Source organism: Tachypleus tridentatus, chromosome 8 (genome assembly GCF_004210375.1).
Source record: "Tachypleus tridentatus isolate NWPU-2018 chromosome 8, ASM421037v1, whole genome shotgun sequence".
NCBI classification, from domain to species: Eukaryota; Metazoa; Arthropoda; class Merostomata; order Xiphosura; family Limulidae; genus Tachypleus; species Tachypleus tridentatus.
In genome coordinates this window covers 39,254,657-39,268,076 of record NC_134832.1, presented here as the reverse complement: position 1 = coordinate 39,268,076, position 13,420 = coordinate 39,254,657, and the positions used below count along the sequence as shown (strand labels likewise).

At 32.6% G+C, this 13,420-nt stretch overlaps 1 protein-coding gene across 1 annotated transcript in view; it reads right to left on the bottom strand.

Annotated features, from left to right (window-relative positions):
- The window catches only part of ATPsynB (ATP synthase subunit b, mitochondrial), a 67,898-nt gene that overhangs the window by 14,637 nt on the left and 39,841 nt on the right, over positions 1-13,420 (bottom strand). The window contains exon 4 of the mRNA XM_076448348.1: positions 10,809-11,000. Coding sequence (XP_076304463.1) covers positions 10,809-11,000 — 192 coding nt within the window. The remainder of the gene's footprint in view (positions 1-10,808; positions 11,001-13,420) is intronic.

The window sequence follows — 13,420 nt, the reverse complement described above, 5'->3', positions numbered from 1 at the left end:
GACCTTTATACCACAGATCAAGCAGCTACTGGGCAAATGCACAAGAGCATTCAACATCCTCCAACAAGTACTCCAATCAAAGGTCTGATACAGTTAAAGTGTCTGAAATTTTTAATTCATAAAAAGGGAAAACAAATTTGGTTTCAAACAAATTTTATTTTTAATTGTATCTTTTTAAGTGTGCAATGATTGATTTTCAAACATGAAAAAGAGAAATTACAACTTTAAATACATTAATATCCCCAAGTGGTGGATCGATATTCTTTGCTGAAGATAAATCATGTTTTTGTTTGACCAAAACCAGACAATGGGTCACTGGTCTGTGGCTCTGCCAGGACCTTGGCCTTAAAGATGCTGGACTTCATTCATCACTAACGACTTAGCTCTGCACCGGGGCTTTCCGCACTTCCACAGTTCAGAGCTTATACATAGTCTTATGAACCTTCTTTGCACCTCCACTGTTTGCAACTGTCTTTACTGTATGCTTCGAAACATCATTCCTTACCAAAGCATCCCACCTGGGGTTGTGTTTTCCTTCCTTGATGGGCCATACTTTTTCAGAACAGATGATCTGCCATTGCTCCTTTTGGTCTTTGTATCCAGGTGCAATTGGATGAATTGGGTCTGTCCTTGGATAATATTGCTGTATCTACTGGTCAGCCCATCCCACCAAGCCTTATTAGTGCCCCCAAATGTGACCTATCTTTAAGTCATCTGAGAAAAGCAGACAGTCCTGGTTAGAAATACTGTCTGTTATTTGCTGAACATACTTCAAACCATCCTTCCATTCCTACTTATACAGATGGTTCAAAATCAGGTGACACTGTGGGCTCTGCCATAGTTTGTTGTGGTTTGGTGGTTGCATGCAGAATCCCCTCTACTGCTTCTATGTTCACTGCTGAAATGTACACCATTTTTCTTGCCCCAGGTCACATAGAAGCTAAGCAGTACTCAAATTGCACTATTTATAATGACCCACTTAGTTTTATACTGGTTCTGGAATCTTCATGTTAGTTCACACCTTGTTCTTGCCAATATTCAAAACCGACTGGCCAGTTTCTCTCTAACATCTACTTCTATCCAGTTTTTCAGGACACTGGGCCAAGTTGGTATTTGTAGGAACAAGCTTGCCAACACTGCAGCTAAATCTATCAGCTCTGGCACTATCACTGCCTGTTCCATACATGGGCTATAGTCCTGTATTCAAGGTTTGGCTCCATGCCAGTTGTCAGTTGACTTGAAGTCAGCAACGTAAAAACAAGGTTTTCCAAATAAAATCCTCTATTAGACTTTGGCCATCTTGCTTCCATAAGAATTGGAAAGAGGAAGTTGTTCTAACTAGACTATGCATTGGGGTCACAGTTTTTAACTCATTATTTTCTTTTATCTGGGACTGATGCACCAGTGTGTTATCTGTGTAATACTCAGGTCATAATAAGCCACATTTTACTGTCTTACCATTGTTATGACTCTCAATGATAGCACAATTTAAACATGTTCTGTCCCAAGGTTTGTCCATTTTAATTTATACATTAGACCTTTTTTAATGTGATTCCCTTTTAAGAATCAAAGTACATTTAGTTCAATTTGAAATTAGAATATGATAGGCCTACTTCAGGGTTTTTTTTTTTTTTTTAACTTACTTTTAGTCTTCCTGGTGAGTTATATTTACAGTTACTGTTGTGCAACAGAAAGTCCTTTACAATTTGTATTACTGTAGTTTTTCTCTTACTGCTGTAGACTAGATGTAAAAATTGGATTTAATGCTATTTATTGTTTTTTAATTCAACAATTAAACTTTGTTTTGTTTTACCTTAATTTCCCTTTATGAATTTTACTAATTTTACTTTAATTTTAGCTTTTTACCTGATGTTTGGTGCAGGTAGCCAAGTTGCTGTGTGCCATAAAACACCAAACCAACCAATATTCATTTATGTTGTTCAGCACTTTAAGTGATTCATCAGTCAGCCAGTAAGTACATCTATTAACAACCCATGTCATTTTCTAACCAGGGACAAAGTATAAATATGAATACTTTTGACTATGTTTTCATTATTTGATTATATTACAATTCCAACTTAATTAATTGCTAACATATTCCTAGATTAATAGCTTTCAGTTTCACTGTTCCATGACATTTCAAGAGCCTTTCACCTGTAATTGGCTTCATCATGTGACATAACTACAAGCAATCTCTGTTTAGTGAAGGTTCAAGTGTGTTACCATAATGTTAAAGAATTCTTTAATTTTCTTGTCTTCCAAAATATGTGTTTGACTTGTGGGGTAATATATACCTAAAAGTTTTTTGCAGCAATTTTTCCTCAGGTGAAAGATATATCAGGGGTGGGTGGGTTCTTTACATGAAAATTTGGTTTTACTGTACTGTGTATAAGCTCATTGTCTAACTCTAAGGACTTTGCTGAAGAGCATGTGACAATAGTGTGACTGGAAATTTGGAATACTACATTACTTTCCAGAAGGAAGGTTTTTCAGTTTGCCACTGTCAGAGATGTCACTATGCGTTGAAAGTGGCAAACAGGTATATTCAAATATTTAAAAAATAACTAACCTCTAGAGGAGCTGTGGAGCATCCCATTTCATCATTTTATAGTCCCAATATTTAAGAATATGCATAGTTCCAAGAACTTAACATAAACTTAGTTGTGGCTTGATTAATATTATTGCTGATTGATTGGATTGCTTTTGAGTGAGAAAATCTAGATAAGTTTTTTTGAGTAGAAAGCAGGTGGTTGAAAAACAAGGATCATGAAGGTGTGCAATTCCCATAAGTGACTGCCTGTTGAGTGTATATTCTTTTATCAACAGCAACAAAAATTAATACTTTGTAATTTTAGACAACTGCCAAATGTGATATAAAGTACTTTGTTCTAAAACACATTTAATGAAAATGTGTCAAGCCTTGATGTAATAAATTTTAAATAATTCAACCAGCATGATGTGGATCTTTATCATAATGTATTTAAAGTTGTAATTTCTCTTTTTCATGTTTGAAAATCAATCACTGCACACTTAAAAAGATACAATTAAATATCAAATTTGTTTGAAACCAAATTTGTTTTCCCTTTTTATGAATTAAAAATTTCAGACACTTTAACTGTATCAGACCTTTGATTGGAGTACTTGTTTGAGGATGTTGAATGCTCTTGTGCATTTGACCAGTAGTTGCTTGATCTGTGGTATAAAGGTCAGCTTACAGTCAAATATAAGCTTCAAGAACTTTGTCTGAGGGACCACAGGTAGCACAACTTCACCGATCAGGGTGAATATCCCATTGGTGGCAAAGTACATGCAAATGGTTTTAGAGAGAGAGAAGTTAAAGCTGTTTGCTGTGGACCACTTCAGTAAACAACTGAGAGTGGTCTGTAGCTGCTGCTCAATATACCTCATGTTCGACGACTGACATGAGATGTGAAAGTCGTCGACATAGAGTCCATTTGCAACAGTAAGAGGGCGTTGTTCAGTGATGGCATCAATCTTTACACTGAAAAGTGTGACACTCAAAACTCAGCCCCGAGGAACTCCAAGTTTTGCAGAAAAGAACAGGAAAATGTTGAACCCACATGAACTTGGTGTCGCCTATTCATTAAGAAATGTTAAATAAAAATAGGCAAATGGCCACATAAACCATATATATGGAGGTCTCACAAAATGCCACACCTTGATGTTGTATCATAAGCCTTCTTAATGTCAAAGAATATTAATACAAGATGTTGTCGTTTGAGAAAGGCTTCTCTGACTGACGTTTCAAGTCGAATCAGGTGGTCCACGGTGAAGAGCTGTTGTCGGAACTCACATTGGGTGGAAGAGAGGAGGTTGTTTGATTTGAGGAACCAAACAAGATGAGTATTAACCATCCTCTCTAAGGTCTTACCGAGACAACTCGTCAAAGCAATTGGACTGTAATTTGAAGGAAATTTGGAATCCTTCCTTGGCTTAGAGAAAGGTAGGACAATAGCCTGGCACCAAGCATCAGGAAAAACAATCAGAAGAATAGCAAGAGTAGCAGAAGATAGATGGCACAGCAGTTCATAGTGTACATCATCAGGTTTGACCAATGTACTGCCAGACTGATAAAGGTCCAAATTCGAGTTCCACCAGTGTAAAGGGACAATTATAGTCATAGAGACAATCAGCTTGAAAGGAAAGAGGTGATTGTTCTGCCCAAGTCCTGATGGCTAAGAAGGTGAAGGAAGATGAAGTGAAAGACACCTGGCAAAAGCTTTCACCTATAGTATTGGCAATTCTCTGGGTATCAGCTACTTCTTTGCCATTAGAGAGCAAGATCGAGAGTGGGACAGAATTATTTTGCCCACTGACCTTTTGATTCTTGTCCTATATGAATTTGGAACTGGTGATAGAAGATATGCTGGTTGTAAACTTAATCCAAGAGTCCTTCTGGCTTTGACATCTTACCTATCAAGCACATGTATGAGCCTGCTGGAAAGCAATGTGATCCAAAAGTGTAGGATACCTAAGAAATGTATCCCACGTCCGTTTCTGAGCCTTCCATGCCACATGGCAGGCAGAATTCCACCATGGATGAAGATATCATGGAAAATGTGAACAAACTGCTGACATTGGAGGGTTTGGGATATATGGCCATGCCTTGCACTTTAGATAACCTGCCTTGATGGTGGAAGGTGGACGTGGTGATGTGAACGTCAAAATTAGGACACTGGTTATCACCATAATTCCATCTTTGCAAGTGGGATACACCTCACTGCAGAATCTCCTTGGGTGGAGAAATCAGCAAGGATGTTCTTCAAATCCCATTCAACAATAACTTCTGAAGAATTCAAAGTAGCATAGAGAGTAACCTCAATGGATATATCCCTAATGGCCTTCAAATGCAAGAGGAGTCCACTGTGTTTGGGAGTGTTTGCCCTAAAGATTCATCTGAAAGAGAAAGTAGTACAAGAAAAATGAGGTACAGGTGTTACAGATGTTGAAGACTGCTGCTCAGAATCTTCAAGATGTGGTCATTTACCTATTATCTGTTGTTTCACTATTTTATTTTTATTTTAATTTGGGGGATCCATAATAAAGAATATTTAAGTGCTCACTGACCCCACCCATCATGGAGTCCTATAAGGGGATGCACTACAATGCCAAACATGGACATTGCAGCAATCCCAGGATTTTATGAGCATTATACCCAAACACTAGTATCAGATGCCATGTCCACAACACCCATTGAGAATGTCCAACACTACTACTTGGTTGACCCTAGCCCAAGTGAACCAGTCGAACTGCAGGAATTTAAGACTAAAGTGGTGTGTTAGGGTTGTACCCCTCAACCACCAGGATTTTATCCTCCCCTTCATGGGTTGCCATGTACAGTAAAAGTGGGTGAATGTTTAGATCCCAGAGGAGGTAAATTGATAGAACAAAACCTTATCTGGGAGGTTCCCTCACCATGTACAGGAATTCACACCAAGAGGCAATGACCATAGTGCAAAGATATTCTTTCATTATTTATTTTGATTAAAGGAAATTACTTTAAAGAACATAGTTACCGATATAGTAATGTTTAGAAAGAAATTAAAGACTATATATATATGAAATAAAAATCATTTAAGTAGCCTAAAAATGAAATGGTTTGATTTTTTTCCCATGAAATTTGTTCATAACAGAATAAATTGACATTATTTGATATCTTTAGCCTTGTTTCAATTTATGCAATATCTGCTAGTTAATTCAGTGATTTTTCTGATGAACTCTACTATAGAGTACATTTTACAATGAGCAATAGGATTGGCCCATAAAGCTGCTTTTGGGCCCTTAAAAATGCATGCTTTGTGGACCAAGCTGGCTCCATATAAATAAAAGTTGTTGAGCACGAGCTTTTATATTGTAAATACTATCAATTAAATTTGACAAAAATGAATTTAATGTTATAAGCAATACAACTCTTTTACAAGTGGATTTAGATTCTCAATCACACTCATACCTGAGAATAAAATTTATTGATAGTTTTCTGTTAACAGACATTGTAAACTGTTAACAGACATTGTAAATTTATATAGTCTGTCATTAAGAAGTTAAATATCAGAAACAAAAAGTGTTTATTACACTTTCAACTAACTTGCAAAACTGATTTGTTAAGTTTACTATAGTATCTAATCTACTCTGTTCTTTCATCTTTTTGACATTTTATTTCACTCAACTCAAAAAATAAATATTGCTTAGATTTGGAAAGCTGAGGCCAACAAATTCAAATTCAATGGCTAAGTGCCTGTTTTAATATGATAAGGTATGATTTAAGCTCATAAGGGGTTAAATTCTAGGTGTGTGTTAGTAATTGGAAACAAAATCAGGATATAGCATTTCTACTAAAATATCAAATCCTGTGGTGGCATCACTTGATGGATCAAATGAGAAACTTCAGAAAATACTTAGTTTTCTGAAATACTTACTCAAATATTAGGAAATAAATGTACAAGATCAATTTTGTATTGTTCTTATATTTTTACTAGTTTGTTGAATTCTGTTATGAATTTGTTGTAAATCATCCTGTTATTAAACTGAGTAATTATTAGATTAGAACAGTGTCAGCAACAAAATTAAAATAATGTGGTTTTATTTCATACTGAATTTAAATCAAGCCAGGAAAAAAACTATTTTGGTGGATTTCCATGTTCAGAATGAGAGCTTTCACCCATGTTAGCACTGTACCATTTTCAACATATCATCCCATGTGTTTAGCTCTTACTTGAAATGTTTCATTTTTTCAAAGTAGGAAATGTTATAGTATCCCATGTGTAAACAATGAAAGGCTGGTATTTTCTTCTTTTTTAATATAAAAGGCTTTCAACAAGAAAGAAGGTTTGTAAATTTTCAAATCAACTAGAGGGAAATTTTAATGCTTATAAAATAAGCATAAATGAACTTCTGATAATAAGGCTTTGTTTACCAAAATATGGTATACTATAGTAGATAGAACATTCTAGAAGAAGTGGGTGAAAAGGTAAAAGGAACAAGCTTATTGATTAGGAATCTCACCACAACATTTTGCAAAATGTTTTGATATAGCCAATGTAATAAAGATATTTTGAATAAGAGGTTTCGAAGTAGAGTAAAAGAGCAACTGGAGCATAGATTGTAGGCTTTGTTAAACAAGCATGTTATTAATATTTGTAAGATAATGGAATAAGATGGAATTGTATGAATCGGCTAGTGAATGCTCTTTTAAGGTAAAAGTAGAGAAACTATTGAAATCATGGTTAGTTTTAGTAAGTACATACAAGAAGGTAGTATTATTCATCAAGATATTTAAGAACAATACCTGTTCTTGTTAATGAAAGAGAAAGGAAGTACCATCAATATATCTTCTGTACAACACTAGCTTAATCTCATTTTTTTTTTTTAAATACCAGATATGTCAAAATAATGTTAAGTTGGATATCATATAGTTAGTTATTTTACACACTAGTTTAATTATAAAGAACACTATTTTATTCCTATGATGATCTAAGTACTTTATTATGGCATAAATTATTTTTTTAAGTTGCTATAATTAATTCAACTTGCTTTCAGCAAGCAATATGGTGGATGTAGTGTGCTTGAAAAATTGTCATACACTTTTCTCCTTCAAAAATTCCATGTGACTCAATAAGGAATGTGGTGTTAAAAAAGGGCTATCATGACCACAACCACTTCACACTTAAGTAAATTTATCATACAAATACATATCTTCCTTGTCTAAAAGTCTTTCTTTTTCATTGCGAAAAACTTAACTGCTAATTTCATCTATCTCTTTGAAATGTTGTAGCATAATATAAAATCACTACCAATTTACACTAAAATTAGCCCTGATAATGCCCATGAGTTTCTATTTACTAATATAACAAAAGTTTTGAAAACTATACTGTCTACAATACATATGGAACCATCTTTGACTCTGGAATATGAAAAACATTTTGTGATGAAAGATCTCAAAAAATGAAAATATCACTGTAACTCAGTGATAAAGAAATGGAATTCTTATTATAAACAAAATAAAACATCTTAAACAACATTGCAGATGACAACATTAAATTTAAAATAATGAACAAGGCTCCATTACCCATCATTATCCACTGAGGAAAACAACACAAAAATGTTGAAAAACAAAAAGACAATATGAATGTCCAAAACTCATTATACTGAACATAGTTTCAACGTGGTATTTTACATGAACCCTCAAAATTTTACAAAGATGCTACCCTATGATCTATTCTTTCCACCATTATCATTTCTATAATTTTTTAGTTGCTACCTAGTGACTTCATTATTTTAGATTCCTTCAGTTTTGTTTGTGAACTAAGTCAGCTATGCCCTCTGAAGAGCATTTTATGGCTAGTTTATACACCATATTCTTACAAGTGAGGTATAGAAGACTGAAGCAAGCAAAAACATTCAGACTGATGCTTAGATGGCCAAAGAAAGGAAACCCTGGCAGTCAAGTAATAGCTGTAGTGTGTGAGATGTGTTTTGGAAACAGGCTGTTTATGATTTCACAGTACAGAAATCTTTGCTTTGTGACATTTTAGTTATCTTTTAACAATGCTCAGAAATTGCCCAGACAACACTTCTAAGCCTGTTACTATCACTTAGATAATTTATTCACTTTGATATAAGCAGATGTAGTGCAAACTTTGTAGATATTCAAGTATTTAAAACTTGGGGTTTTTCCAACATTCACTGCTTTTATTTTGCTGAAATGACAATGGTGTAAACATGCAGTATATGTGAAAGCATAGCTGGTTTAATTCTTTGGTTTTAATTTTATTATTGCTAAACAGTGAAATACAATTGCAGAATAAAAGCAATTATTAGAGAAGTCCCTGAATTTACCCCAAAGCTTCCATAAAAACATCTATATGCAAATACATCTGTGCAGAGCAATGTAGAAGGTTTAGTATATACCAGATTCTCTGGCACAATGTACACATACAAACTGACATACGTGTGATAGTATAACAACAAAAAACCAAAATGTATTTCATCCCATATGTCATCATATTGCCTAAAATTTTCAGTACACTTTGAGTGACATTTAATATAATTTAATACCAAACACAAGAAGAGGATGGGTTGTTTAAAAAGTGTTTCACGTGTTATTATTGAAGTGATTATAATTTTATCTTTCAGGAGTATTCACACACATGAATGAGAACAGGATCACTAGTGCAACAGAACTTCTAAATTTTTTATCAAGCTCCCTTTTACATTTTTAGTTTGCTGAAACAGCAACCCAATTTATTAATAATGGGAAATAATGTAAGGATGGCATTTAATTACAAATGAAGTCAAATAGTAGTTCTAACTGTTTTGACAACCAAAACATTTATAACAGTTGGTCAAATGTTAGAATTAGTTAGAAGTAATATACTGTGATTCGTATTAACCTTACATATATGGGTGATTGTCAGTGTGCATGCCAAGACCTCTTACATATCACAATTCAACATGGTATTATGTATTGATGTCAGAGTTATCAACTATTCATTTTACCCTGTATTTGTTTGTGGTTTAGTGATAGTTTGTAGTAAAGAAAAGTAAGTATCGGCTACAAAATATAGGGATGCTGAAAAAACAGTAGATATGAATTTTGGAGGCCTAAGAGGTTATGCCAATGCAACATGTAAACTATCTGATAGAAAATCATGACTTGACAGAGTTCAAGTCAGACTTTTGTAATGTATCTAAATTTTCTGTACAACAGATTTGCACATTTTACTTACAGCTTGCCTCATTTCATATAGATATGTATACTAAATTCAGAGTTACAACCAACACTTTTTTCCAATATGGGGTTGGTCTAATGAACTAAAGTATTTCTCTTCATGTGAACATTGCTTTGCACTCTGACTTGTCTCAATCACACTAATATTGGTGATGCAAAGAAATACCTGGAGTACAAATACTTTTGAAACATATCTGATTTTTGTGTGTGTAACAAACTTGTACATTTCATAATATGTTTGCCTTATTTTGTGTAGATACACATAGTAAATTCAGATTTAGTGAACATTTGTTTTTCTTTAGTCATGATTAAAATAAAAAAACAACAAATAAAGAGCCTTGTAAAATTTAGAATACAACAGAAAACATTTATTTGTAGTAAGTTAAAACATTAATATATACTGTTAATCTTATTACAAGAAACAAGTTTGCTTATATAGAAATACATTTTGTATGGTTATAATGTATGAAAAGGAGACAAATTGTTCTTAAACTCATGGACAAATTAGCAAGTTAGAATGAAATTAAACATATTACATTAATACTCTAATCTGCTGAAACAACTTTAAATAATTAGTGCTTTGACTTATACTTCTGTTAGTCATAATATCAAGGTATTTGCTACCTTGGGGTTGAAAAGAGTCAAGCATTCTTTTATGTACTAAATCTCACGGATAACGTCACCACAAAAAAACACTTAACTATCATCACAGTAAACATTAGGGAAGAAAAAATCCTGAAGATGTTCTTCAGAAAATTTGATAATTTTATCCTTTGTAGACAATATAAATAATGTTAATGTCAGAATATTTTATGACTGATAGAGTTCCATCTAGTAATAATAATCAGAATTGCTTTTATCAACAGATTCTGGATGTACTTTTTCTACAGTTTAAAGGTTTACAGCATCTAATATAAAGCTCCTTATACAAGTGTTATATTTTTAAGTATAAACTCAAAAGAAAAAAACCTTCAGTCACTGTAAAATTCTATACATAGATTTTAAATTGAACTACATGTATATTTTAGTATGAGTTTTTCAATAACTAGTAGATACTTACAGCAATTTCTTTGTCAGCATACTTAGCAACACCTGGCCCAAACTTCTTTGCTGCAAAAATCACCATTATTGCTATACAAAGTCCAGTGTAGAACTCATGCTCCAGGATGAATATTTCTTTAGAGCACAAATATGTTATCAGACCTGTGCCAAACAAGTAGGGGCCAGTTACACCAGTTTTCTTGTAAAAGAACTGAAAAGACACAGACAAAATATCGCACAAAAACTACTTTAACTTGATTTTTTTTTGCAAAAGGAATGAAACAAAACTTGTATAACTTTCTAAGCTTGATCACATTTATATGGAAAACAAACACGATGAATGCTTCTACAAAATACCAGTATACTAAATTTGTAAATTCATTCCAATATACTACAATTAATATGCATTCTGAAAATTATTTTGTCTCACTCCACCTATTCTAATATTGATATTCTAATATTTGCATATTTCTAATACCTCAAAAATGGTATTACATAAACAGAATACATTATAAATATTTAAAGAGGAAAAAATAAAGCAGCAGTAAATTTTCTTAATAGACATTATCAATACCTATTCAGTTGCAAATATCCAGGTATATTCCGAATGTTATATATATATTTGACTAATCTACAACAGAATACATAAAGATGTACAATTAAAATAATGTCATTTTAAACCATTTGTCACTACTGTGTAAATTTAATATTAAAATGTTATATGTTTATAATTTTGTGTCAACATCTTTATAGGTTTGTACAGAATTTCATTGATTATTGTTACTAAAGAGAAACCACAGCACATAAATTTGCTATTTTTATACTTTTTAACAAATGGAAGAAATAAAACAAACATTTTCTTAAAACACATGTATGGTCATTTGAAAATCACTAATATTCATTTTCATTTATTTTTAAAAGTAAAACAAAATAACAAAAACATAGTACAAATTTACGAAATATTTGTATGAAAAAAAACACCCAAAAAACAAATTTTACAATTTATCCATAAGCATTAAAAATATTACCTGTCCAGGGCACTTTCCAATAATAGTTGATCTGTTCATACTTATTTAACCTTTTTCAGAACTTGAGTTTTACAGTTTTATTGATATCCCTTGAATTTTTACCTTTACATAATAGAAATACTTAGCCTTAGTGTCATTAACAAAATTTACAAATGTATATAAATAAGCTTGGAAAACAAATTATGGTCCAAATTTGTATGTTACTGAAGTCTTCATTTCAAAAATAAATATTTAGAAAAAGTCTTCATTCTGCTGCACCATGTGACATGTCTGTGCTCAGATTTTTCCACTACAAATTTTTATAACTTCGATAATAGTCTTCCACATCTACAATTTCTTATTAATTAGAAAAAAACAAACTATACATAATTAAGCACACATAAAAATCTAAAATTTAAACCTCCTACTGTTTTGATTTGTTGAGATACCAATAAACTTGAAAAATTCATCTGAATCCCTCTTTTTCAAGCTTGTTTGCTATTCACCTTTACAAACCTGATAGATTTAAACCAATGGAAAGAGTAAATTCCTCTCTACACAAAACTCATGTGCCATCATTTGACTTGTGTGTAAATAATTATTCAGCCAAATTATTTAGTTTATGGTGATCATATTTTGCTGGTATGATCATTTAGAAGTTTTCAAACTATTTATGGTTTACTTATAGAGCCAGATAAATTATGGTAAATCAACTAACAGGCACCATACCATTAAGGGCATATCTTCTCAGTCTTTCTTTTTTTCTACTATTTCTAATCAAAATAAATCTTACAATAATGGACACCTTGATATTCCAGATTAAGGGCATTGTCTTTAGTCCTGTTCTTTATACAGACACTTCACAAAAGAAACAGTTAACCTTTTCACTGCAGGCAGGTTAAAATGCACATTATGACCATTTAAAGTTATTTCCAAAATTTTATTAAATAACTATACTATTACCCATACCACTTTAAGTACTCAAAATTTTTGTTTTTTCAAAGCATTTTTTATTTATTTTTCTATGCTTTAATAAAAATAACTAACATTTAGGCATTTGTGAATAAAGAGCATTAATTCGTTGATGAATAAGTATGCTGAAAGAGAAATAGGCTTTTATAATAATGCACACAAATATCTTTGTATTCCTGTATGGTATACCACTAAATCCCAAAAGGATGACCAATATTCAAACCCTTGCAATGTTTATTGGATTGGCTTCAAACCATATACTGTAATAAATATTTCCACAGACTCAAAGTGCAATCTTATTACTCTGTGGAACTCTTGTTGTAAACACAGTAGGATACAGAAGTTGATAAATTCCATATTGTGTTCTTGGAGCAGAAATCAAGTCAGTTTCATATAAACAGTCTTAATGATACAAGTGGCAATTTGTTGTTTTATTTTCAGTGAATATCTACTTCATTAACTGAGAGCAAAATAAATAAAATAGGAGTAGGAACTTAAAATTCAGGAATTTAGTATGATCAATATGGAATCAATTTTGTACGTCTCATTTTTGCTGTTAAAGGGTACCTTACTATAGAGAGCATTCTGACACAGTAGGAAAGGTGTCCTCAAATCCAAGGTTCTGCTGTAGTTTTTCAGACATTCTACCCTA